The 27,386-nt window shown below is 43.2% G+C and overlaps 1 protein-coding gene and 1 long non-coding RNA gene across 9 annotated transcripts in view; one reads left to right on the plus strand and one right to left on the minus strand.

Moving 5' to 3' along the window:
* JAKMIP1 (janus kinase and microtubule interacting protein 1) overlaps positions 1 to 27,386 on the plus strand; it is a 211,713-nt gene that overhangs the window by 140,943 nt on the left and 43,384 nt on the right. For all 8 annotated transcript variants that reach the window (XR_011317025.1, XR_011317024.1, XM_069744820.1 and 5 more), the window contains exons 11-16: positions 6,946 to 7,029; positions 13,829 to 13,891; positions 14,682 to 14,780; positions 18,724 to 18,825; positions 21,130 to 21,183; positions 27,059 to 27,124. Coding sequence is in view for 6 of the 8 variants with exons in the window: in XM_069744820.1 (XP_069600921.1) it covers positions 6,946 to 7,029; positions 13,829 to 13,891; positions 14,682 to 14,780; positions 18,724 to 18,825; positions 21,130 to 21,183; positions 27,059 to 27,124 (468 nt within the window). In the remaining 2 variants the exon portion in view is untranslated. The remainder of the gene's footprint in view (positions 1 to 6,945; positions 7,030 to 13,828; positions 13,892 to 14,681; positions 14,781 to 18,723; positions 18,826 to 21,129; positions 21,184 to 27,058; positions 27,125 to 27,386) is intronic.
* LOC138658355 (uncharacterized) lies at positions 9,486 to 13,059 on the minus strand. Its single transcript, XR_011317464.1, has 2 exons — positions 12,634 to 13,059; positions 9,486 to 9,806 (listed from the first exon to the last, which is right to left on the minus strand). It is a non-coding gene; the product is annotated as an uncharacterized lncRNA (long non-coding RNA).

The raw sequence follows: 27,386 nt of genomic DNA on the forward strand, positions 1-27,386 counted from the left end.
CAGAGAGTTACCGTAATATGCTGCGGATTAAAAAAACCTGCAGCTCAGGTTGATTTCTGCTCAGAATCTGCTGCGTGTGGATGATATTTTTCCCGTCTCCCATGACAGCACACATGAGAGAGGGGATCCGCCCAGACAGGACAGGAAACCTACTTAAATAAAAGGGCGGTACCTCTCCCTCGCTTCAGTTGGGTTTCCTGTCCTGAGGGGAACTCTTGTGCTGAATGTACGGCGGTATGTTGATTGAAGATTCCACTCACCCACTCCTGTCCCGGCTCTGGAAGAACAGGCAGAATGCCTGTAGGCCGGCCTTCAGGGTGTGGAAGCGCCGTTCGCGGGTCCTGGGGCCTTAGCGCACGTGCGGGCGTTGGCAGCGCAGTCCGGAGTCCTGTGGCTCTTCTGCGGCTGCCACGCCGCTTTCTTCCCCCTCTGCTGCCGCCGGCTCTGGTTTCCGGGTGCGCGGTGGTGATGCGCGCGGGGCATGCTGGGAGTAGGCGTGGCCTCGTGACGTCGCTGCTGCGCGCCGGATCCAAGATGGCGGCGCCCATGAACAAACGCTGCGGCGTCTCAGGAATACCCTGGCGGTCTCCGGTGGGCGCAGAGGCGAGGGAGGGGCAGAAGATGGTACCGGAGGAGGCGGTGAGCAGAGTGGATCACCCTTTAAAAGGGAGTGGATCCACAGGGAAAGTGCTCGCATATACAGAGCTCAGCTATGGAGGACTGTATCGAGCAACACTCAAATCAGTCATCACCACAGCAGCAGCAGCAGGAGAGCTTATCAGGTGCCATGTCTGCTCACCAGCATGCTAGGAGGAGAAGCGGCAGTCGTCCGGATCGGAAGTCACAGGACTCCTCAGCTTCTAGGAGGGACGTTATCCGTACTCCAGATCAGCCTCAAAAGCCGGTACCCTTGAGTGTCAGCGGGTGGTGAGTGATCTTCGTAAATGTCACATGGTGTTAATGGGCGCCATGTCTCTGCTTGCTTATCAGGCGCCGAGGAAGACTAGTGCCAAATCCAAGAACAAAGAATGTGCCCTCTGCAAAACCCCGCTAGCAGTCCAATGGCAGAAAAGCCTCTGTGCGGACTGCATTCAAAAAACTATTCAGGATGAATCCCCTGACTTTGCCACTAGCCTCAGGGCCATGATTAGGGCAGAGGTTAAAGGGTCTTTAAAATCAGCCCTTAAAAAGAGAAGCAAGGTCTTAGAGACTGTTCCAGATTCTGATACCCCTCAATCTGATGAGGAATATCAAGAAGGACCTCTGTCTCCCTGTTCATCCTCTTCTGTGTTCTCTGGCTCCTCTTCGGATAGTGATGTTGGGGGCCGACCATGCTTCCTAACTGAGAATACAGATAAACTGGTTAAATCTGTTAGGGCTACAATGGGCCTTAAGGACGAGAAGGAGTCCAGATCAGTAGAGGACGTTATGTTTGGTGGTTTGGAGGAGAAAAGGAAGCGTACCTTCCCTGTAAATAATAGTTAAAACCCTTATAGAAAAGGAGTGGAAAAAGCCTGAAAAGTCGGGTAGTCTTCCCTCAGCCTCCAAGAGACGTTATCGTTTTGATGATAAGGATTCAGAAATATGGGATAAAGCCCCTAAAATTGATGGTGCAGTGGCCAGATCTTCTAAGAGATCTTCCCTACCCTTGGATGATTCAGGCGTCCTTAGAGACCCTCTAGACAAGAAGGCTGATGCTTTTTTAAAACATACCTGGGAGGCAGCCGCAGGAGGTTTAAAGCTGGCAATAGCTGGAACATGTGTTGCCCGCTCCCTTATAGTCTGGCTGCAACAATTAGAGGATCAGTTAAAGTCTAGAGTGCCGAGAGATGAAATCCTAGCCAATATGGCAATGGCACAAGGAGCAGCGGCCTTTATAGCGGATTCCTCAGCCGACTCTGTAAGACTTGCAGCTAGGGCAGCGGGATTGTCTAACGCGGCAAGACATGCCTTGTGGTTGAAAGGGTGCCCAGGGGACTTACCCTCAAAAAATACTCTGTTCCATTCCGTGCGACGGCAAATTCCTCTTCGGTCAGAAACTAGAGGACATTTTAGAAAAAGCTGGCGACAGGAAAAAAGGTTTTCCCCGTTTTCCAGTGGATATCAGACAGCCTTATTTTCGGAGGGGAAAATTCAATAGAGGTCGCCCTCCGGGAGATAGAAGAAACTGGGATTATAGAGATAGGAAAGGATCGGGGTACATGTTTAAGGGCCCCTCCACATCCACAAAAAAGCCCCCCCCTTCAATGACGCCATGCTAGAAGTAGGGGTAAGGCTTTCGTTCTATCTTCATGCCTGGTTGAATATTTCCCCCATTCGTTGGGCGTTGAATGTTGTCAGCGACGGACTAAAAATAAAGTTTGTTCATCTACCTCGAGAGACTTTTGTGTTAATACCATGCAGGAAACTTCCAGAAGAACAGCTAGCTCTGGAAACAGAGGTATTGGGGCTAGTTCTAAAAAAGGTCCTAGTAGAAGTTCCAAAAGTAGAGGAAGGAGAAGGGTTTTATTCCCCTCTCTTCTTAATACGAAAACCAGATGGCTCACTAAGGACTATTGTCAACCTAAAAAAACTAAATCGGTCAATAAAAAATTACTCCTTCAAGATGGAGTCGGTAAGCTCAGCGATAAAGATGCTGTTTCCAGACTGCTTCATGGCAGCTATAGACTTAAAGGACGCGTACTACCATGTCCCAATTCATCAAGACTATCAAAAATTTCTGAGGGAAGCACTGTTTGTCCAAGGTCAGCTCAAACACTACCAGTATGCTGCCCTTCCATTTGGTCTATCAATAGCGCCAAGGATATTTACAAAATTAATGTCAGAGGTCATGTCCTTCCTCCGTTCCCGGGACATAGTCATCGTCCCATACCTAGACGACTTCCTGATATAAGGCAGATCAGTGGATCACTGTCTTGCGCAAATAAAAGAAGTGACTACGACCCTAGCAGTATTAGGTTGGGAGGTAAATGTCGCCAAGTCAAGATTAACACCAGTGAAGGTTCAATCCTTCCTGGGGTTGATTCTGGATTCCACGCGTCAACTCTGTCTCCTGCTGGAGAACAAAATTTCCAAAATACAAAGTCTTGTGGAACTGGCGATACATCAACCTGTGATGACACTAAGAAAGGCAATGTCCCTGCTAGGGTCACTAACATCCTGTATTCCCGCTGTAAAATGGGCACAACTTTACCTGAGGCAATTACAGTGGGAGGTCCTGTCAACACAGAGGTTGTTAAAAGGGCATTTGGAGGGAAAAATTCACCTCTCAATACGCTTCAGAGATTCCCTAGTCTGGTGGTCAGTAAGGGATCACTTGAGCTCAGGGGTTCAGTGGCTGACTCCAATAGAGGACGTGATCACAACAGACGCGAGTGGTACAGGATGGGGTGCACATCTGAGGTCCCTTTCCGTCCAGGGGTCCTGGTCCCATACAGAAAAACATCAAACATCCAATATAAGAGAGTTATGGGCTGTAGAAAGGGCAGTAAAACATTTCCTTCCAATTCTTCAGGGTCGTCATACCAGAGTAATGCCCGACAATTACGCGGTAGTAGCCTATATCAACCATCAGGGGGGAACGAGATCCTTTTCACTCATGAAGGCAACATTGGCGCTCCTTCAATTAGCAGAATCTCACCTACTGTCCCTCACAGCTCTACACATAAAGGGGGTCGAAAACACGAAGGCGGACTACTTAAGTCGAAAAAAGCTAAGACAGGGAGAATGGTCACTGAATCCCAGGGTATTCCAACAAATAGTGCAGGCCTGGGGAGAACCGGTAATAGACTTGTTTGCCACGCTTCACAACAGGAAGGTGAAGAGGTTCTGTTCGCTAGACCCGAGGGGGAACCTGGTTGCAGTAGATGCCCTCCGCATATCATGGAAGTTCAGCCTCGCTTACGTGTTTCCCCCAATAGCATTAATACCGGTTGTAGTGAGGAAGATCAGGACGGAGCAGGCAAGAGTGATTCTGATTGCTCCATTCTGGCCGAAAAGGCCATGGTTCTCTCTCCTAAGACAAATGTCGGTAACCGATCCATGGATCCTGCCAGAGGTCCCGGACCTGCTTACCCAGGGTCCAGTATGCCACTCTCAAGTGAAGGGCTTCCATCTGGCAGCCTGGAATTTGAGAGGGCATTACTGAGCCGACAGGGATTCTCGCCAGGGTTAGGCTCCACCCTGTTGAAAAGCAGGAAGCCGGTTACATCAAGAATTTATGGTAGGACATGGAAGAGATTTCTAGAGTTTTTAGGACAACCTTTGTCAGATGAGGCTCCTGTGGGTGCTATTTTAGAGTTTCTGCAAGCAGGCTTACAGCTAGGACTGGCTACCAATACACTTAAGGTCCAAGTGTCAGCGTTAGGAGCTTTATATCATTGCAATTTAGCTTCCAATAAATGGGTTGCCCGTTTCATTAGATCATGTAGTAGGTCTAGACCTGTAGTAATTCAAAAAATTCCTCCTTGGGATTTAAATCTCGTTTTAGATGCTCTAACTAAGAAACCTTTTGAGCCCTTGCAAGTATTATAAATAAAATTTCTCACTCTAAAAACAGTGCTATTGGTAGCCTTGACGTCCGCACGTAGGGTGAGTGATTTGCAAGCCCTGTCTGTTTGTCCTCCATACACTCAGATATATGACGACAGGGTGGTTCTAAGACCAGACCCGGCTTACCTACCTAAGGTAGTCCTTAAATTTCATAGGAGTCAGGAAATTGTATTACCCTCTTTTTGTGTTAATCCAAAAAATCCAGGTGAGGAGAGGTTTCACACTCTTGATGTAAGAAGGTCTATGTTACAGTACATATCCTTGACCAGTCAGTGGAGGAAGGATCAGTCTCTATTTGTAGCAGGAAACGTCATGGGGTATCTAAAGGTACTATTGCCAGGTGGATTAGGGAGGCCATTAGCTTATCCTATACTGCATGTGGCGTTCCGATCCCTGAAGGCATCAAAGCTCACTCCACCAGGGCCGTGGCTACTTCCTGGGCAGAAAAAGCAGAGGTATCGCTTGATCAAATATGTAAGGCTGCTACCTGGTCCTCACCATCTACCTTTTTTAAACACTACCGACTGAACTTGTCTTCCTCTACTGACCTGACCTTTGGTAGAAGGGTGCTGCAAGCGGTGGTCCCTCCCTAAGGTGTTCCTTTCTCCAAAAATCTCTCATGTGTGCTGTCATGGGAGACAGGAAAACACCAAGGTTACTTACTGGTAGCCGGTTTTTCCGGAGCCCATGACAGCACCTGTATATTCCCTCCCTTCTTTTTTCACCCTTTGGTGTGCACTTTTAGTTGGGTGTTTTTGTTATTATTATAATGTGGTGGTGGATTACCATGTGTACTAACCAAGGAGGCCTCTCATGCTCTGAAAACCAACTGAAGTGAGGGAGAGGTACCGCCCTTTTATTTCAGTAGGTTTCCTGTCCTGACTGGGTGGATCCCCTCTCTCATGTGTGCTGTCATGGGCTCCGGAAAAACCGGCTACCAGTAAGTAACCTTGGTGTTTTTAAATCCCATTCCCTTTGCTGTTAATATAATAAGCTGCTGCTGATTTTTTTTATTTTTATTTTATACCCAAATCCTTCGCAAAACCCAAATGTGTGAATGTTATTGCACTTACACGTGTTTTGTTATACGCATGTTTATTTCCTTTTGATTGCATTGGAAAAATGCAAAAAGACATAAAAATGGCAAATTGAACATAATTTCACATGAAAAAACAAACAAAAATGGGTTGAACAAAATTGTTGGTACCCTCAACCTAATATTTGGTTGCACCCTTTTTGGAATAAATAATAGTGATGAGCGAACGTGCGCGGATAACTGAGCATGCTCGGATGTTATCTGAGTATCTTCAGCATGCTCGGATAATATGATCAAGTCCCTGCGGCTGCATGTTTTGCTGCTGTTAGACAGCTGCAACGCATGCAGGGATTGCCTAACAAACAGGAAATCTCCGAATGTGTTGCAGCTGTCTAACAGCCGCAGGGACGTGAACATATTATCCAAACTCGCCCAAGATACTCCGATAACACCCAAGCATGCTCGCGTAGCACATTATCTGAGCGCGTTCGCTCATCACTAATAATTGCAATCAGTCGCTTCCTATAACCATCAACAAGCTTCTTACACCTCTCACCTGGAGTATTGGACCACTCTTCTTTTGTAAACTGCTCCATGTCTCCCATATTTGAAGGGGCCTTCTCCAACAGCAATCTTAAGATCTCTCCACAGGTGTTCAGTGGGATTTAGATCATTGCTGGCCATTTCAGATCTTTCCAGCCCTTTGTTTCCATCTTTTATGGGTGCTTCTTGAAGTTTGTTTGGGCTCCTAGACGCAAACCCAGCTTTCCACACTGGAAACTAAATTGCAACCCAAAATTCTTTGGTGATCTTCAGATTTCATGATGTTTTGCACACAGTCAAGGCACCCAGTGCCATAGACATGGAAACCACCCCAAAACCTCTTTGAACCTCCACCATGTTTGACTGTAGGTACTGTGTTCTTTTCTTTGTAGGCCTCATTCTGTTTTCAGTAAACAGTAAAATGATCTACTTTACCAAAAAGCTCAATATTGGTCGAATCTGTCCACAACTCTTTCCGAGAAAGATTTTTTTTTTCCAATAGACACAAAAAGGAAATAAACGTGTATAACAAAACATGTGTAACTGCAATAATTTTCTGGGAGAAATACTTAACTTTCTGTAACAATTTCATGGGTGCAAACACTTTTGGCCATGACTGTATTAGACTGGTGTACAGATTAACAGCTCTTGACGTGTAAAGGATAAGGACACCAAGATTTTGCTTTTATACAGGTTTTGCATGAATCAGAGGGACACTTTAAAAGAAAACTGCCTGTGGAGGGATCACGCTGTCCTGTGATTGTGTACACTATAATCCATGCATTTAATAACACTATTTTTTTTGCCCTGCACAGACCCGTGAACAGTTACAAGCCGACCTCCTGAGGTGCCAAGCAAAGATTGAAGACTTAGAAAACTCTTTATGTGATAAAGGACAGGTAACAGCAGGAAGAGCCGCTCTGGATAAACCTGTGTCTGTGTTTCTTTGCACTGTGGTTTTCAGCTTTATATCTTGGTGGTGGGCATTGAATTTGTAAAACATTAAAAAAAATAATAATAATATAATAGGGGCAACACATAAGGCAATTTATTGGGTACATATTGTGCCTGGTAGTCCAGCATAAGATTTTATATAAATTATTTTAGTCTTTTTTTCTCAATTGAAGGGGAATTTTCATCAAATAAATTCTTATGTTGCAATATCTTAAAAAAAAAAAATTCATTGGGAGCCCTGATTGTGCAGGAGATCTATCCTGATCATATACTGATCTAATATAACCAATAATCATTACAAGACATGGCTCAGATAACTGTAATAAGCCGAGCACATGTACTGGGCTGAATGTATCACGTTGATCCTGTTAAAAACAAGCAGAAATCTTGAAAATCTTGAAGAAATAAAGTATGTTAGAAAATTTAATATTTTAATTCTCATATTGTGGTTAAATTAAATCGGTCACCAGATTTCACGATGCAATACATTATTACATAGATTTGTTACACCTGGTGAAGCTGACGTACTTGGTTCATAAATCTTTGTCAAAATGGACATATAGTCATGATAATAAAAGTATCTTTTTACGAGTAGAGCTGCAATATATGCTCACCAAAGCTAACCGAAATCTTCAGCTTGTACTGTGCAGTGTGATATTTCAGCAGCAGGGAGGAGGGACAGTGAGGAGCTGTAAATATAACTAGATGGTTGGGGGATCACTGAGGACCTGTCAGTAAGGCTAAGTGGGTAGAGATTCAGGAGCAGGGAGGAGGTCACTAAGGATCTGTCAGTAAGGCTAGGTGCATGGAGATTGAGGAGCAGGGAGGAGGGGTCCCTGAGGACCTGTCAAGGCTAGGTGGGTGGAGATTCAGGAGCAGGGAGGAGGGTCACTGAGGACCTGTCAGTAAGGCTAGGTGGGTGGAGATTCAGGAGCAGGGAGGAGGATCACCGGGGACCTGTCAGTAAGGCTAAGTGCGTGGAGATTCGGGAACAGAGAGAAGGGCCACTGAGGACCTGTCGGTAAGGCTAGGTGGGTGGAGATTCAGGAGCAGGGAGGAGGGTCCCTGAGGACCTGTCAATGCTAGGTGGGTGGAGATTCAGGAGCAGGGAGAAGGTCACTGAGGATCTCTCAGTAAGTCTAGGTGGGTGGAGGAGCAGGGAGGAAGGTCACTGAGGACCTGTCAGTAAGGCTAAGTGGGTGGAGATTCAGGAGCAGGGAGGAGGGTCACTGAGGACCTGTCAGTAAGGCTAGGTGGGTGCAGATTCAGGAGCAGGGAGGAAGGTCAATGAGGACCTGTCAGTAAGGCTAAGTGGGTGGAGATTCAGGAGCAGGGAGGAGGATCACTGAGGACCTGTCAGTAAGGCTAGGTGGGTGGAGATTCAGGAGCAGGGAGGATGATCACTGAGGACCTGTCAAGGCTAGGTGGGTGGAGATTCAGAAGTAGAGAGGAGGGTCACTGAGGACCCGTCAGTAAGGCTAGGTGGGTGGAGATTCAGGAGCAGGGAGGAGGGTCCCTGAAGAGCTTAAAATAATTCAGCTAGTCATTTATTAATCATGTGACGTCATAGACCTAATGGAAAACAGAAGAATTAACTGGGTAGAAAGGCAAAATGAGCAATTGTAAGTACACAGTGCTGTATGATATGATGACTGCAATATATTAAGAGGATACAAATGTTGATGGGAGGAGGAGGGCTTCTTTATGCTTTATTAGCATAAATCCTTTTATATCCAATCTCTTCAATGGCTCTTCAATGGCTCACTCGCACTTCACCAAACGGTTGTCTTGATAGGGAGAAGAAGTGGAAGTTTCTAGTATATAGCAGGACCACCGTATACAGTTCTACATGCCTATTAAGGACCCAATAAATCCACTTATTCATGAACCATTAGTAAAACTTAATTTTTAGTTACCATAGTAAAAGAAGTATAACAAATCTGTTGTGAATATACCAATAAACTATCGCTAGCCATCCCAACACGTTTCACCAGATCATGAGCTTCATCAGAGGAAAAGGTGATTAGTTTCTTTTCTCCTGATGAAGCCAGTGATCCAGTGAAACGTTGGGATGGCCTGCAATATTTTAATCGTATATACAGATTTAATAGATTTATTTGTATATGTTATTATGGCAATTAAAAGTTGTTTTGCTAATGGTTAAGGAATAAGTGGATTTATTGGACTTATAGTAATAAATATAAAGTTTTTGATATATGAACAATAGGGCAATAATAATTGCTGGGTACGAATTGTGGTAATAATTGCTGACTAGCACCAGGACTTTTTCCAGTTCCATTATGTGTTGTGACTCAATTTCTTTTCTCGTGGTTCGACTTCTATAATATCATATGAAGGAAGTGGAGTTATCGATAATGACGTACGACACATAAACACATACCGAGATAATAAATGATTTTTATTCTCTATTTATGAGCATTTAATAAGTTCAATTTGTAACACATCAGACCAAAAGTATTTTTCCTGTGTAATTTCCTCTCCTGCTCCACTTTTCGTCTTCCTTTCTGCATTTGTCAGGCGTACGACAGATAATTAGGGACCACAGGTTCTTGTCTTCGGATAATAGTGGTCATAGTCAATAACACAGATGGAGGCCTCGGGTAGAACGGGCCGAAGTCACTGCATTTATAGAACTGGAGGTAGTTGCTGTCTGGAAGACGGTCCTCAATCCTGGGCTAAATTACATGGTCGTGCGCTTGAGCTGTAGGATGGATGCAAATAAGATGCTTTTATTCTGCATTTGATGTATCTGTTGCGCCCCCATCTGATCCCGAGAACAGGACGGCTCTGAAATGTCTCATTAGGATGGAGCTATGGTCATGGATCACTCGATTCATTATCCGTAGGACTGCCTGAAAAAGCAAAGTGGTGTACACTATCGCCGGCAATCCAGTAGACAATGACCGGTGCGGCCACAGCTCCATTCCAATGAACATTACGGAGCTTCGTACTTGAAATCAGTGCTGGTCCCAGTTTGTACCCAAATGTGGAGACGTCATGGCTTACAATGCTGGGGATAACCCCTTAATGATCTCTGGGGGGTCTGACTTCTTGTACCCCACAATAAAACCCTAGAATAAAGGAGCCACACAATTTTTTTTTTTTTCCTATGCAGAGGGATATTCTTTGCCCTTTAGCAGGGAAAAACTGTGAAGCTTTTCAACCCTCTCATTCTCGGGGTCTCCTTCCATTCTCGGGGTCTCCTTTCATTCTCAGGGTCTCCTTTCATTCTCGGGGTCTCCTTTCATTCTCGGGGTCTCCTTTCATTCTCAGGGTCTCCTTTCATTCTCGGGGTCTCCTTTCATTCTCGGGGTCTCCTTTCATTCTCGGGGTCTCCTTTCATTCTCGGGGTCTCCTCTCATTCTCGGGGTCTCCTTTCATTCTCTGGGTCTCCTTTCATTCTCGGGGTCTCCTCTCATTCTCGGGGTCTCCTCTCATTCTCTGGGTCTCCTTTCATTCTCAGGGTCTCCTTTTATTCTCGGGGTCTCCTTTTATTCTCGGGGTCTCCTTTCATTCTCGGGGTCTCCTTTCATTCTCGGGGTCTCCTTTCATTCTCGGGGTCTCCTTTCATTCTCGGGGCCTCCTCTCATTCTCGGGGTCTCCTCTCATTCTCGGGGCCTCTTCTCATTCTCGGGGTCTCCTTTCATTCTCAGGGTCTCCTTTCATTCTCGGGGTCTCCTCTCATTCTCGGGGCCTCTTCTCATTCTCGGGGTCTCCTTTCATTCTCAGGGTCTCCTTTCATTCTCGGGGTCTCCTTTCATTCTCGGGGTCTCCTTTCATTCTCGGGGCCTCCTCTCATTCTCGGGGTCTCCTCTCATTCTCGGGGCCTCTTCTCATTCTCGGGGTCTCCTTTCATTCTCGGGGTCTCCTTTCATTCTCAGGGTCTCCTTTCATTCTCGGGGTCTCCTTTCATTCTCTGGGTCTCCTTTCATTCTCTGGGTCTCCTTTCATTCTCGGGGTCTCCTTTCATTCTCGGGGTCTCCTTTCATTCTCTGGGTCTCCTTTCATTCTCTGGGTCTCCTTTCATTCTCTGGGTCTCCTTTCATTCTCGGGGTCTCCTCTCATTCTCGGGGTCTCCTTTCATTCTCGGGGTCTCCTTTCATTCTCGGGGTCTCCTTTCATTCTCGGGGTCTCCTTTCATTCTCGGGGTCTCCTCTCAGACATCATTCAGACCAATATTATTCTATGGGCCATGAGAAAAAAAAATTGCTGCATGCTGCACAAATCAGATCGCACTCACTCATTCGTGTCCATGGATGCGTGGAAAACATCGGACTGCACTTTGATGACATCGGAGTGAGTCTGATTTTGTGGACTCACACAATGAAGAAATCTTGTTTTCAATCTTCAACTCGCCTGTGCAACGATTGTGTCATGCTTGCGAATCTGATCACACTAAGCTCAAACTCCGATTAGAATTTGTCATTTACATAATCAATCTGGAAACATCTGTGCCATAAGCGTTACGGAGGGTTTAGCTAAAGATCTGACCTTCGTTCCTCGTAAGCAGTGACTATATTGGTTTCTTGTTATTATTCAGCTGCGGTGCTCGTACATAAGGAGGGTCTGTCGGGGTACAGCACAGAAAGGCTGGCAAGAGACCTCTGCAAGAGAAGACTGCCAAACCCCAGCCAGATCCTCCTCACAGAGACCTTTATCATGACTTGTGAAGCCATATTACACTAGTCAAGAAACCAAAAATGACAGCCTGGTACATAGGAGAGAGGACCCTGCCCTTGTGGGCCTACAGGGGAAGGAGACAGTAGGTTGGGGGGTCGCGGCAGCTCCGGTGGTGGCAGCGGGGTCAGTGCAGGCTGCAGTTTTCTTGAAGAGATGGGTTTTCAGGTTCCGTCTGAAAGTTCCGAGTGTGGCTGATAATCGGACGTGTTGTGGCACAGAATTCCAGAGGATGGGAGAAGTCTTGGAAGTGTTTGGGTGAGGAACGTATGAGTATGGAGGAGAAGGAGGTCTTGGAAGGACCGTAGATTACGTGTTGGAATATAGCGGGAAATTAGTTCCGAGCTATCCAGCGGACACAGATTATGGACTTTTTTTTGTAGGTCAATGTTAGTGGTTATAGTTAGTAGTAACATTCAATTTTTGATGGTTTCTTCTCATTTCCTGTCTGATCAGAAGTACACAGTTACAATAATAATGTCCATAGATATAGGGTAAAAATGGACCCCCGCACCTTCCCCTCATTTACATTTGGACTGACTAAACCTGCCCAGTATATTGAGTAGGAAGACCTAAGTCCCTGACTGCCCAGCAATTTTGGTTGTTCTTATATATGAGGGGAAAGTTATGTGGAAAAATCCAACCTGTTCAATCATTTCTTCAGGGGACTTCCAGACCCCCAAAACATAGGAGAGATCAAAATAAAATTACTTTATTCGAGTGCTAATAAACAATGTCCGGTTAACATGTAAAAATAAGAGGGGGGTTATACAGGGGTAAGACAACAAAAAGGGGTGTTTACCCAGGCGTAGGATATGTAAAAAGTAACATAAGTAGTAATACTCGCCTACCTGGATCGAGCGTAGACGATCACCATGTGGTCTGCATAGGGCCCAGAAACGGCGTGGTCAGAGGTCCATGAGCTGCCGGATTCATGCGGCCGATGATTGGGGGCAGCCGTCACGTGACTACACTTTATTTTGGCCAAACAACCCTTTTAATATGTGTGTGCATAAGGGTAAGGGTGCACATATTTGTGTATTTTGATGTGTTTAACTCAAGGAGGTGTTGGTATATGTCAGGGTGATGTATTGGTGTATGTACTTTTTTTTATTTATTTTTTTATAATTTGTTTTGTTTTTCTTCTGTTATTTCATATTCTCGCCTCCATTCACATCTAAAGCAAAATAAAAAATAAAAATTCCAGTCGATGACCGGAGTATAGAATTGCACTGCATCAAGTAAAACAAGCTAACCCTGGCTTACATTGATTTACTAGAGCCATCAAATTCAGATTTTTTTTTTTCCCCGAAATTTTCCACTTGGCGGGGAACATAAATGAGAAAGTAACTTGTATATTCCCAAAGTATCTCTCATGCCAGTGGTGCCTTTCCATAAGAGTGACCACTGCAGCTGATCACTAGCATTAACTTTGATAGTAGCAATGTCGATATGTAACCTCTGAGGTCGGTGATTGGCTGCACTGGTCACGTGATTGTACCTGGAAATTGGCGAAAAGGTGACAAAAACCAGCTGAGCGGCGATTTACTAAGTAACATAAGTTACTGTCAGGGCCATGTAGCAATTAGAAAAAAAAAAAATCCTGGTCCATAAAGAGCAATTTTGCAATGACGTCCCACCTTAATGCTTCATGTATAGATCTTGTAGTATTGTTACGTCTTCCGTGTAGTGTTTCTGATACCGTATTTCATTCATTAACATCCCTGGTTTTCATATGCATATAAGTCAAGTGGGCGGTCCTACTCGGTGACTGAGTCTTCCCTGTATAACTGTGGGCAGTGTCGATCACTCAGTCGGACCGCCCACTGGACTCTTGTGTATAGAAGCACCAGGAATTTCAGTGAATAAAGTAAAAGTTTATACTGTGTTTTCTAGCTAGCCTATACATCATTCTGCTCAGCTTCTCCTCCTCTTTACCATGTTGTCCACAGATCGAACTGTCCCTTTAAAAACCTGTTTATGAAAATTATTTTCTGATATATTCTTCATCGTTTTTTTTTTTTGTTTGTTTGCTTTTTTCCGTAGGATTCCAAATGGGTAGAAGAGAAGCAGCATCTTCTAAGGAAAAACCAAGAATTGTTAGAAAAGGTATTGTCTTATCTTCTGTAACGTTGATGGTGTTCAGTATAGTTAAAGGGGCATTTGCAGGTTTTCATTTTCTCCCCCGATTTCTTACATTTCCCTGACAAATAGCTAAAGAGAATGTCTTGGGTAAGAGGGGGGATTTTGTTCTTTTTATCTTTTTTATTCAGAAAGATCAGATACGACATTGAAAAATGGGGCAAAAACTGGTTGATTTTCTGGTTTGGATATTTCGGGAGATCTAAAGGGGACTTGTTATATTGAAGACCTACTCTTAGGAAAAGTCATCAATATCAGATGGGTGGGGGTCCGGCACCCGACACCCCCAATTACCGACTTCAAACTGTCATAAGTGAATGTAGCCGAAACAGTATGACTCCATTCATGGTGTAGTGGCCGCTGCCGAGATCTGCAGATCAGCCCTGTTTTAATGAACCGCCACTGAACTAATCTTGATGACCGATCCTAAGGCCAGACAAACCTCTTTAAGGGGTTGTCTTACTGAGATACCCACTTTTCAAAGAAGCCAGCATCTCCGTATACCCGTAAAGGGGCTGTTGTTGTGAAACATACCCGTTAAAGGGAACTTGCCACGAGCTTTAGGGTCACCAAAATAAGTTAATCTGCCACTGTGAAAATCAAGTTTATTCCCGACTTATTATTACTAACCATGATCATTTTCTTCAGTAATCTGTGAACATATTGGAGACAAAAATGTGATTTTTAATTATATTTTTTAATTTGATTTTGAATTAAATTTTTAATTTAATTTTTTTTTTTGTTTTGTGTTTTTTAGATCTTTAGGTATGAAGCGGATGAGAGCCAGCTGAAAAACGACATCCAGGACGCCAAAGACCAGAACGAACTCTTAGAATTCCGCGTTCTTGAACTCGAAGTAAGAGATTCTGTCTGTAAACTCTCCTCGGGAAAGGACATTGCTTTTGAGTCTCGGATTAAATATATTTAATACACATGGATATATAGGGAGCGGGAAAAGTGCGGAACAAGAAAACACACTTTGGCCTTTTTATACATTGCGAGAGATTAGCGATCAGTCCATCACTAACCATTGGGCTTTGTTTATTACACATAACGTCATAAGTGTTTGTATAGATTTCCCCACACTGTGAATTAAGTCCGTTTTCTTTTAGTGTCTGTGTAATTTAACCTTGCATGTTTGCATTTTTTTTTTTTTTGCATTTTCAGATGGATATATATGATTTTAAAATATTTTCTCATAATAAAAAAATATTTGCCTTTGGCGTTATTTGCTTCCATTTGCTTAATTTACTCCATCTAATTCCAGCATGTAATTAAAGTTTGCGTCTGTGTGTCTGTTCTGTTTTTATTTTTCCTTTTTTTTTTTAGTGTTCATTTTGTTTCTTTATCCCTTTTTTTTTTTTCCAGCATGATCCCATTGACTATTTATTAATTTCACATTGACACTTAAAATCCTGCTTCCACTTCCATCCTTTTCTTACACTTTCACTCTATTTTCATCAAATTTAGGCCCGATCGCACATCTTTTGTTTCATGCCCATTTACTGAATAGAATACTGACCTGTTATAGTGTATGGGGCTGTTCATATGTCGGTGTTTTTTTGTTTGTTTTTTCCGAATACTCGGTCCGCAAGAAAATATAAAACACAAATATATTCATTTTTTTTGTCTGAGTCATGTGGATCAAACTCTTTCATTCATTTTTATAGGTGCATGAAAAACTCAGGACCGCACAATGATGCCCTCTGAGTTGCATCCATTTTTCACTGACTCTTTACATATGAGAAACACCGATCAAAAACTGATCAAAACCAGATCCAAAGCACTAATGAAAGTTGGTCAGGACTTTACATACACAAAAGTAAATCCAAATAATGTCTAAAGGAGACTAGTCCTTAATTTGTCTTTCTGAGCCGATTTATGACCACATCAAAGTTGAGCTGATCTTTGATGTGGTCTGAAGGCAGAGTTCACATGGTCGTATTTCACAGTCAATCCCCAGAAGAAGCACAGGCCTTCCAACCTGAGCGTACAGCCTCGTAGACACACGAGGCTGTAGGTTCGGGCGAGAAGACCCACGGTCAGTCCGGGGATAGCGGTCTGAATACGGACCATTAAATATACCCATCTGAACCCGGTCTTAAAAGAAGCTCCTTGACAGATTCTCGGTTCAAATCGTTCCGCAGAAAAAAATTTTTTTTTAATGAAACCCAATTGCAAAAATAATTTTCAGAACATTTGAGTTTAAAAAAAAAAGTAAATAAATAAATTTAAAAAAAAAATAAAATAAATGTATGTTTAAAACTTGGAGGGAAGCCGGGTACCTAAAAGGAACCCTCATAAGTCTATAGAATGAAGTTTGGTTGTACTTATTTAGGGTAAAAAATGTATAATAGGTAATATATCTCCACTAGAAACATTTACAAAAGTTTTTCTCTCCTCATCCTGCCGGGATAAAAATTGGATAAAACAAAACACTATTGAATTCTTCAGGTTTTAAACTTTTTTTTTTTTTTTTATTAATGATGATGAATATCTTTACCAGCCCTGAGTACTATACCGGTGTTATGCAGTTTTTGCCTTTTGCAAATATTGCACCTTTTATTGGCCTTTTTTTTTTCCCACATCTAAAAAATAATTAAAAAAAACATGCCTTGTTAAATCTTTATATAGTATTGAGTGACTGTTCATAATTTCCTTGATTTTTTTTTTTTATTTTTTATTCGGGAAACTTTTTACTTTCATGATGTTTTCTTCATTCACAGTCAGAGCTCATTTTGACGTCTGTCACCAATGCACCCTGCAAAAAAAAAAAAAAAAAAAAAATCCAAAAATTACAAAGCAGAGCGAATAATTCATAGTTCTGATAGTTACAATGGGAAATGCAAATTTTCACTAGAAGTCAGTTATAAAACCCCTGCAAACATGGTTCATGCGACTGGACGTTGCATAATGCCAGATTTCGGTTGTAGAACGTTCTGGGATCGGCAACGTTCTCGGTTATTAGCTGTGGCAACAAATAGAAACTTCCAAAAGTTATAATCTACTGTGAATGGAGAAGAAAAGGCAATTAAGGGTTAACTTGTTGTTGTCACGTGGAATGTAAAAAGTTGAAGGTTCATTTTTAGGGTTAATTTTATTTTTTTTTAATGAATTTCTGCCAGTTCCATAAAGATGAATAGGGCGGTCACGGAAATTTCTGCAGCAAAACTGCCTCATGTACGTTCACCCTTATGTGACATGGATAGATTGGCAGGGGGTCTGTTTTTATTAAATGTATACATTTTTACATTAGTGTTTCAGTAAAAATGTAGGCCCTTGTGACTTTGTTTAAAAAAAAAAAAAAAAAAAAAGTCAAGATGAGAGAAAAGGGGTTACAGAAGGTCACTGACAGATTCACTCATTCTGCAGTCTGCTACGCATATTAATACATAGAGGCTGTAGAAGTTCAACGGTCCACATTCTTTAATGAAACCCTATAGCAAAAATTCTCTACATGTGAAAATGCATACATTTAAATAACCCTCTACTTGTAGTCAGACTGAAATATAAATCAGTGAGATTCTGAACGCAATGCAAGGACCTGAGTGACCGCTTCAGCTATACTGTACCTATGCAGCACTCACTCTTGTTTCAGGAGAGCCGCCAGCCAGTCCGTGCACTTCGTTTTGATCTTGCTATGATTTTATAAAGCCATCTAACTGCGCTATAAAGGTGTACATGTATTTTAAAGTTGTTTTCCTCGCTTCAGATATTTATGACAGGTTATCAATATACGATTTTGGGGGCAGCCACCACCCCGAGTAATCACCTGTTTTCTGGTGGCCAGCCGTATGTGAGCTAGGACAACATGGGTACGTTCACTGTGTCGTAGCTGTTACTGGATGCTGCAGCTCAGCTTCTATTCTCTTAAACAGGAGCCGAACTGCAGTACCCAGGAACTGCTACTACACAGTGTACAGAACTGTGCTGACTCTGTGCCCTTTACTGTGTACATCTGGTCGAAGCTGAAAACAGCTGATTGGTTGCGGCCTGAAAATCGGGAACCCCCACCAATCTAATATTGAGGACAACCCACGGATAAGGTCATCAATATCGGAAGCCTCGATAACACTTTTAAGATTTTGTGGTCATTTGGACGTATTACATGGGGCTCCAGCTTCATGAAAAAATTAATTTGTTTTAAAGGGTTTTTCATAGATGAATATTGTCCGATAGTGCTTGTAAAAAAAAAAACAAGCACTTTTGCAATTTACTGCTTTTTTTAAATTTGTAGCTGTTCTTGAAAATTGTAATGCTTTGCTTTTGTTCACAGCTGGTTTCCTAGGAGACCGACCACCGCTGCTGTCAAACTTGTCGTTTTAGAAGCTGGCTGAGCTTAAGAGAAGGAAATAACACTGCGATCTTGCAATCGTCACCAGTTTCAAAACCGTGCTTGCTGCCTCAATAGATAAAGCGCTTGTAAGCACTGCACATGTTCTGCTGTCCTAACAGCGGTGGCCGGTCTCCAAGGCAACAAACTACACAAAAGAAAAGTGTTAATATCTCAAGAACGGCTGAAAATTTTAACAAGCCGTAAATTGCAAAACTGCTTGTATGTATGTGCCAGTGCTATTGCGCAATACCCATGTACGTAGATGGGAATGGCCACTTAAAGGGATAGTTTTGAGGGTGAGGAGCCCCTTTTTTTTGCATAGAAGATGGTTATATCAATAAATGGACTTTTCTCCTGATGAATACGAGCTGATTGTTTGGTGATGGCTTCCTGTGTTTATATCAGGGCGATTCTCCTTGACATTCTTAGGTGTTCTATTGTAAAATAACACATTTTTTCCCAGGAGAGAGAACGAAGGTCTCCAGCCTTTAACCTCCATATAGCAAGCTTCCCAGAAAATAATGGAAGCGCTCTGCAGCTTTTCTGTCAGCAGGAAGGAATTAAGGTAGATGCAGATTCACTTCTCTCTTCTGGCGCATACCATGTGTTTCCACTGCCATTAACCCATGAAACATCCTTAAATATGCCCCATGCATGATCACCATTGCCATTGTACAGCTAGTGTGGGCTGTGAGAGATTCAGCCGCCGCCATTTGCTTAGAGACCATGTAATTCATTTGCTTACGAGACTGATGGTGAAGACACATTTGCTTAGTTCACAGATGGTTACTTTGACTATGCAAAGGTTTTGTGCACTTGGCCACATGCTCATTAAATACTTAGGAACATCTATGGGGGGGAGGTTGTCCAAAACTTGACACACTTTAGTTTGTGGTTCCATATTATAAACTTGAGGTCCACAACCTAAAATTATAGGCAAGAGTGGAATTATTGACTGCAGAAACACATAATGCAGTGGTAATACTAGTAGAGGTCATATAAAAGTGCATCCAAGCATTACCAGATCGGTAGGTAACATCTCTGTATACGGAGGATAAAGGTGGCCATAATCCGTAGATAAATGGCGGCAGGTCCTGGATTTCTTGTGTATGGTGGTGTGGAGACTCTCTTCCCGATGGCAGATATTAGGAGAAGGGTTGGGCATGTTGGATTTTAACATTCATGATCCTTTTGGTCTAATGAGAGAAGACTCCCAATCCCCAGTTAAGGGGTTGTCCACTATAATATTTAATTGTACAAATTGGATCATGCTGGTCTTTAAAGATTAAAAAAAAAAAAAAAAACACTCCCCTACTAAACCTCTGCCATTCCTCCATACTCCTGCTTGTGTCTCCTGGGTCATATGGGGGGGATGTAACATGATTACTGCAGTCAATCAGCGGTCACTGATTGGTTGGTTGCAGCTTTGACAGTCCATCCGAATTGGAAGAATTGCTAGAAGATTTTTTTTTTTCTGGCCACTGATTGGCTACAGAAATCATGTGATGCCCATTACCGGAAGAGAAATCAAGGAGTTGGGCTAGGGACACAGGTTGTGGTGCCAATGAATAACTATGGTCTACTAGGCACGGGCACATATACCATTGATACAACTTGTGTAGCTCTACAGAGGTAGTCCAAGAGTAATGGGGCTCATTTCCACCTCTAGAACAGGTGGCATTACGATGAGTTATTGGACTACAAGAACCCATGTACTGTTCTTGCAAAAGAGATAATTTTTTAGTCTGTGTTCGCCCCTGCTACTAGCCCAGCATCTGCTCTTTTTCTTTTCATTCCTAACATGGGACTCATTGTATAATAAAACATTGTAATGGACAATCCTTTTAGGAACACAGAATTGGGCAAAAAGATTTGTAGGACCCTGGATTAGTGGCCATATGATATCATGTCTGGGGCTGCTGGACCAGAGCCCTTTCGACCTCCTACCCGCTGGCATCTCCGACATATCTTCTAATTAATATGTGTCAAGTATGTAGGAGGAGGTTTCTAGGGCTCTGGTCCTGGGGACATGGATTACAGATGTAGCCCAGGTTCTACGAGTCTTCTTTCACCACTCTAGAACATACGCATGCTTAGCTAGGCCGAGAATGCCTGGGCATAGTAAAGATAGGGGGTATGTAGGAGGAGGTTTGTGGGGCTCTGGTCCTGGAGACACGTATTACCGACGTGGCCCAGGTTCTACGAATCTTCTTTCCCAAGTCTATAACATACGCGTGCTTGGCTAGGCCGAGAATGCCTGTGCAGAGTAAAGATAGGGGGTATGTAGGAGGAGGTTTGTGGGGCTTTGGTCCTGGGGACACGGGTTACTGATGTGGCCCAGTTTCTACGAACCTTCTTTTTCAATCCCAGAACATACGCGTGCTTAACAATGACAAGCGTGCAGATGTTATATCCCGGTATACCATTTTACACAGGAATTTTACGTATATCTAAAGGGCAATGTAGGATCTGTAACATGACAATGGTTTATGATTGTCCACCTATTTATGATTACTTGGTGCTATTATAATGGCCTTTCCTAGTGTTTATGGTTGATGCATTTACCGGTGTCTTCATATCTCTCACGCCATTGTATAGAGTAGCCTGTAGTGATGCTTGAACAGTGATTCAGGCTCTTTAGTGACGGGGAGACCTGCAGATGATTGCTCTACAAGCTGTTGCAGGCCTCAATGGGACATAAAGTGTCTTCAGTCTATAGCTGCATGGTATGTATTCCTCAACAATCATCTTCAAGTGGCATCGTTTCTACATTTGCCGTCGGCCATTTTCTGCTTTTTGTATCAGGATAAGTGCAATCACTGCAGGGCATGCCCTGGTCTTATGTACTCATATGGCTGTTCTCTTTCAGGATGTAGATATTTCGGAGCTGATGAAAAAGCTGGATATACTTGGAGATAATGGGGTAATTTTCTGATTCATGTTGATACTGAATAATCTATGACTGCTTTCTGTCTTTAATATACACTTCTCAACATTGAAATTGCATAATCAAATAAGAAAAATTATGGTATTATGGAAATTGTTGGATGGTTACACATGTTACTGTTATAGCTTGGATCAAAAAATGGAAAATAATTTTTAAAAACATCTTGAGCCGGAGCCCCATGTGGAGAAATCACTTACATGTCATGGTTGCTATCAATCAGGTTATTAATGGTTGTCTGAGAAATGCTCTGACGCACAGAGTGCTCTTGTGCAAATCATCAAGATCTTCTGCTGGCAGCTCTCTTTGCAATTTCTGACTAATGACATCTGAGATGTGCTGTATGGGAGAAAATATGGAGACGTTGCAGGCCATGGTAGCGCATTAGGCCATGCAGGTTTCTCACAGTAGCATGAGCAACATGTGGCCTGGCATTGTGGTGCTGAAAATCTCCCTGAGGCAGTTTCATGTTTCCTCGTGAAGACCTCTTTATGGCTCTGTGCTTGTGATCTCCAGACAAATCGCCAGCTATAACTGTATCCAAGACCAACGCAGGTCTCGTTGCTGAAGAGGATAGCCCTCCATTCCAGTCTCCATTGCCAACTTGCTCTCATCTTGCACCATGACAGCCTTTGAGAGCAATGGCATAAAGCCAATGGATCATCTGTAGCTGGATGTCTGGCTTGTAGCCCAATGTTGTGCAATACCTTCTGATGGTGTGTGTAGACATTGTTTGATGCCTTGTTCCTGGTATGTGATGTCTAATTTCACTTGCAGTACAGAAAGATTCACTTTGCACCATTCTTCAAATCTGACGAGACCACATGGGCAACACATTGAAGACGCCTTCACGAGGGAAAGTCACACCAGTCTCTAGATTATGGTTTTTGGTGACATAATATAGCCTCTAGTTTTGCTAGTCTTCATTCCAGGGACACCAACAGCTCTGTGTTACACTGATTTGGTGGTAGAACCGCGAGTACGGCCATTTTTCCAAAGTGTCCCAGGAGCCATTTTTCAACACACCAGGCCACATGCTACCATGGACTTCAGAGTCTCCAGACTTGTCTCCCATCAAGCACTTCTGGGACGTGTTTGATCGGCAAGTGCACAGAAAGCTGCCAGCAGTGGATCATAATGATTTGCCCAAGTGCATTCAGGGTGGCAGAACGTTCCTCAGATGACCATTAATAACCTCACTGATGGCAGCCGAGGCTGTAAGTGCTGGGATATCTGTATGTGACTCTCATGCTCAATGCTAAATAAATTGAGATGTTTTGAAAATGGTTTTTTTCATGATATACATATCTCTATCCATCCTGTGATTTCCATAATTTCACGACTTTTCCTTTTCGCTGCTGCAATTTCACTGTTGAGTATAGTTTTTTCTAGCATTTAACAATTTGCATCTAATTACAATTTTCTCTTAACTAACTGATCTTTTGTGCTCCATTCACATCCAAAGCTAAAAACAGAATTGTTTTTAAGTCGGACATGGTGGGAGACCTTTAATGAGTACCTGTCCTTTTAAACATCTCCGGTAGAAAAGGATGATCTTGCTGCCCTCAACTCTCCCATAACAAATTAAAACCACTTTTAGTGCATATGGTAGTCCAATATCCAGGACCTCCCCTGATTTTCATGATCCAAATAATTTTTTTTAAGTGGTTGGTTGGTCTTCATTCGAATTCTGCCAGCACTAAGGGTGCTAGAACTTCCTTTCCTTCACTTCCCAATATGCAATGTGCCTGCCAATCCCCAGAAATGAAAACCCACCTCTTTGTATGTTATGCCTGTATACAATTTGACCTTCACCCTTTCCTGTGATCGGTGCATCTTGGGGTCTCCTGCTACAAGCGGATTACACTTTACAATGGGCAGTAGACAACAAGTTATACAAAAAAGAAAAACGGCTGTTAGCTGTCACTTTCGAGTGCTCTGTGGGGAGTAAGAAAACCTAATTTTTGGAGATTTGACAATACAAACCATGTATTTTATACCAGTGTGAATTTAGAAGAGGAGAAGGTGCAGATTCGCTGCACATTTCACTCTTCGCATCCTGGGACACTTTCACTAAGTCTGCAGACCTCTACACAGATCCATTGCTTTCACTCCCATTCTTGGCAGCATTTATTGCTGTAAACCATGAAATTATTACGGGTCCGTAATCTCTAGCTTATACCAAGAGAGTGTTTCTAAGACACTGCTCAAAAAATAAAGGGAACACTAAAATCTCGCATCCTAGATATCACTGAATGAAATATTCCAGTTGTAAATCTTTATTCAGTATATAGTGGAATGTGTTGAGAACAGTAAAACCTAAAAATTATCAATGTAAGTCACAACTAATATCCTATGGAGGTCTGGAGTTGAAATGATGCTCAAAATCAAAGTGGAAAATCAAATTGTAGGCTGATCCAACTTCAGTGGAAATGCCTCAAGACACGGAAATGATGCTCAGTAGTGTGTGTGGCCTCCATGTGCCTGTATGACCTCCCTACAATGCCTGGGCATGCTCCTGATGACACGGCGGATGGTCTCCTGAGGGATCTCCCAGACCTGGACTAAAGCATCTGCCAACTCTTGGACAGTCTGTGGTGCAACGTGACGTTGGTGGATGGAGCGAGACATGATGTCCCAGATGTGTTCAATCGGATTCAGGTCTGGGGAACGGGTGGGCCAGTTCATAACTTCAATGCCTTCATCTTGCAGGAACTGCTGACACACTCCAGCCATATGAGGTCTGGCATTGTCCTGCATTAGGAGGAACCCAGGGCCAACCGCACCACCATATGGTCTCACAAGGGGTCCGAGGAGCTCATCTCGGTACCTAATGGCAATCAGACTATCTCTGGCGAGCACATGGAGGGCTGTGCAGCCCTCCAAAGAAATGCCACCCCACACCATTACTGACCCCCTGCCAAACCGGTCATGCTGAAGGATGTTGCAGGCAGCAGATCGCTCTCCACGGCGTCTCCAGACTCTGTCACGTGTGCTCTGTGTGAACCTGCTTTCATCTGTGAAGAGCACAGAGCACCAGTGGCGAATTTGCCAATCCTGGTGTTCTGTGGCAAATGCCAAGTGTCCTGCACAGTGTTGGGCTGTGAGCACAACCCCCATCTGTGGACTTTGGGCACTCAGACCATCCTCATGGAGTCGGTTTCTAACCATTTGTGCATACACATGCACATTTGTGGCCTGCTGGAGGTCATTTTGCAGGGCTCTGGCAGTGCTCCTCCTGTTCCTCCTTGCACAAAGGCTGAGGTAGCGGTCCTGCTGCTGGGTTGCCCTCCTACGGCCCCCTCCACATCTCCTGGTGTACTGGCCTGTCTCCTGGTAGCGCCTCCAGCCTCTGGACACTACGCTAACAGACACAGCAAACCTTGCCACAGCTCACATTGATGTGCCATCCTGGATGAGCTGCACTATCTGAGCCACTTGTGTGGGTTGTAGAGTCCGTCTCATGCTACCACGAGTGTGAAAGCACAACCAACATTCAAAAGTGACCAAAACAGCCAGAAAGCATTGGTACTGAGATGTGGTCCCTACCTGCAGAACCACTCCTTTATTGAGTGTGTCTTGATAATTGCCAATAATTTCCATCTGTTGTATATTCCATTTGCCCAACAGCATGTGAAATTGATTGTCAATCAGTGTTGCTTCCTAAGTGGACAGTTTGATTTCACAGAAGTTTCATTTACTTGGAGTTATACTCCGTTGTTTAAGTGTTCCCTTTATTTTTTTGAGCTGTGTATATGAAGACTGAGCCATCGAGGTGTGACAGATCCACAGTATGAAGAGATCGCGAGAGCTGTGAGCTGGGGATTATTCACTTCCTGTCACAGTTACTGTCTGCTATCACTTTTTAAATGAAAAACTTCACCATATATCATAAGTCACCTTGAAGGCCATGTTCACAAGTTCAGTATTTGGTCAGTGTTTTACCTCAGTATGTGTAAGCTAAAACCAGGAGTGGGTGATAAATACAGAAGTGGTGCATATGTTTCTATTAGACTTTTCCTCTCATTGTTCCTCTCCTGATTTTGGCTTACAAATTCTGAGGTAAAATACTGACCCTGTGATAGATACTGTATGCATTCATGTCAAAACATAATGGAGGTTCATATCGGTTATGGTGTATACCAATGACGTCCCTACTATATAGTGGTTCCCAATGCCAACTATCCATCAGGTGTGGTCTCTGGTCACCCGCAGACTCGACCATGCAGAGCCACACACACTCATAGCCACCTCACCATTTATGTACCTCCCAACAGTGATGGCAATTGGCCTCACCCAAAAAAGCAGTGGGCACAGCAATTTACAATTAAATGGGTTTTTTGCTTTTCGAAGAGCAGTTTATTAAAAAAAATAAATTGTAGTTTAATAATCTGTCACGGATCTAGCACTACTCATGGTTACGTCACCAATGCTGCAACCAGTCAGTGATCTCAGCAGCTCTAATCAACTGATACTGTCTACTCCGGCAGAGCCGCTGAGCTCACTAATTGGCCTAAGCGCACTCGACGTGACATCAGCACAAAGACAATCACAGATATCAGGAGCAGTGGTAGAGATTCAGCCCTGGACCAGAGGAAGATGAGTAAAGGATGTTTTGTTTTTGGACCCAGGGAGGGTGAGTAGAGTCTTTTTAAACAAACTGCGCCTGTGGGTAGGTAAGGGCAGAAAAACCCTTTAAGGATGGTTCATATTGCTAATTTATGCTTACAACAGCATCATCAACACATTTTGGGAAAATAAAGAGCTGTTTAATTTGTTAGGTACAGCAACCATTACCTTCATTATCATAACATGGGGAATACAGGGAACAACTGATACAAAGAAAACTGAGAGGTCATATCATACAGTCTAGAGATGAGCTACACACATGGAAACAGTTAACACTGTGCCATCTGTTGTCTGCTCAATACAGTCCCTTCCGCATAAGCCTGCAGCTGTTGCTCATCTGGATTGTATCACCTAAAGGAAGTGCAGTCCAATCTACTGATTTATGTTATAGAGCAAGATGAACCGAGCAGATTGATAGTGTTTGGGGAAAAGGTTTAGTATAAGTAGCAACTTATTAATTGAAATCTCTGCTCATCCTGGGTATAGGAGTCCAGTGGGTGGTGCTAATCAGTGATTGACAGCTTGTTTACAGAGATACTGTCAATAGACTTGAGCAAATCGATTCACGGAACCCTAGTCCAGTGGCCACATCAGTAGTTTATGGCTGTCGGACGGAGCCCAATAAAGTGCCTCCTATCTGCCAGAATCCCTGAAGCCACGTCTGATTAGTAGACCTGGTACTACATAATGCCTAGGTCACAATGCAACAATGACTTCATGCTGGACCTACAAATCAGAAGAGGCACCATGAATTTGAACTAGTAGAACTCAGTAAGAAAGGCTCCAGTTCGACAGCTGGACCAAGGCACTGCGAATCGATATGCTCATCGCCAATCATTTCTTAGGACCACCCACTGGACTCCTAAGCAAAAAAAAAAAAACAAAACAGGAATTTTAATTAATAATTTATTAATTATCCCGAACCTTTATCCACAAACTTTTATATTAATCTGCTCAGCTGTTCTTGCCATACAACATACTTTTTGACAGATCAGACAAGTGCAATCTTCCCTTTCGGTCACTCGTTTACATAGCACTAACTAGTCTATATCCTGCAAAACAGTGGTGGAGGATATCCTGCAAAACAGTGGTGGAGGGTAACATACTGTTTGGTGATTTTCTAAAAATTAAAAAAGTATGCATATCGAGGTCTTCTGCTCTGAGATGATGACCTCTCATGATGTAGGGTAAAGTATATGTAATATTGAACTTTTTTTTTCGACAGAATCTGCGGAATGAAGAGCAGGTTGCAGTAATCCAGGCGGGAACTGTTTTGTCCCTCTGTGAAAAGGTACCCAGCCCTCACCGTACAATCTTTTCTCTTCTGCTTCCATTTGGAAGGTGGCGGCTCGATGGAAGCTGCCCTCGACTCCTGAAATTTTGTATATTTATTTATTTAGGACTTCTTACCAGATGCAATACTTTAAAGGAAATGTCATGATATTTCTTATAAAAAATGTAGTGGTTTATTGGATTGTCCACCAAAAATCATCATTGCAGCAAAACATAAATTACGTGAAATAATTACAAAGAGATTGTCCATATCAAAGTTT

This window comes from Ranitomeya imitator, chromosome 1 (genome assembly GCF_032444005.1).
Source record: "Ranitomeya imitator isolate aRanImi1 chromosome 1, aRanImi1.pri, whole genome shotgun sequence".
Lineage (NCBI taxonomy): Eukaryota > Metazoa > Chordata > Amphibia > Anura > Dendrobatidae > Ranitomeya > Ranitomeya imitator.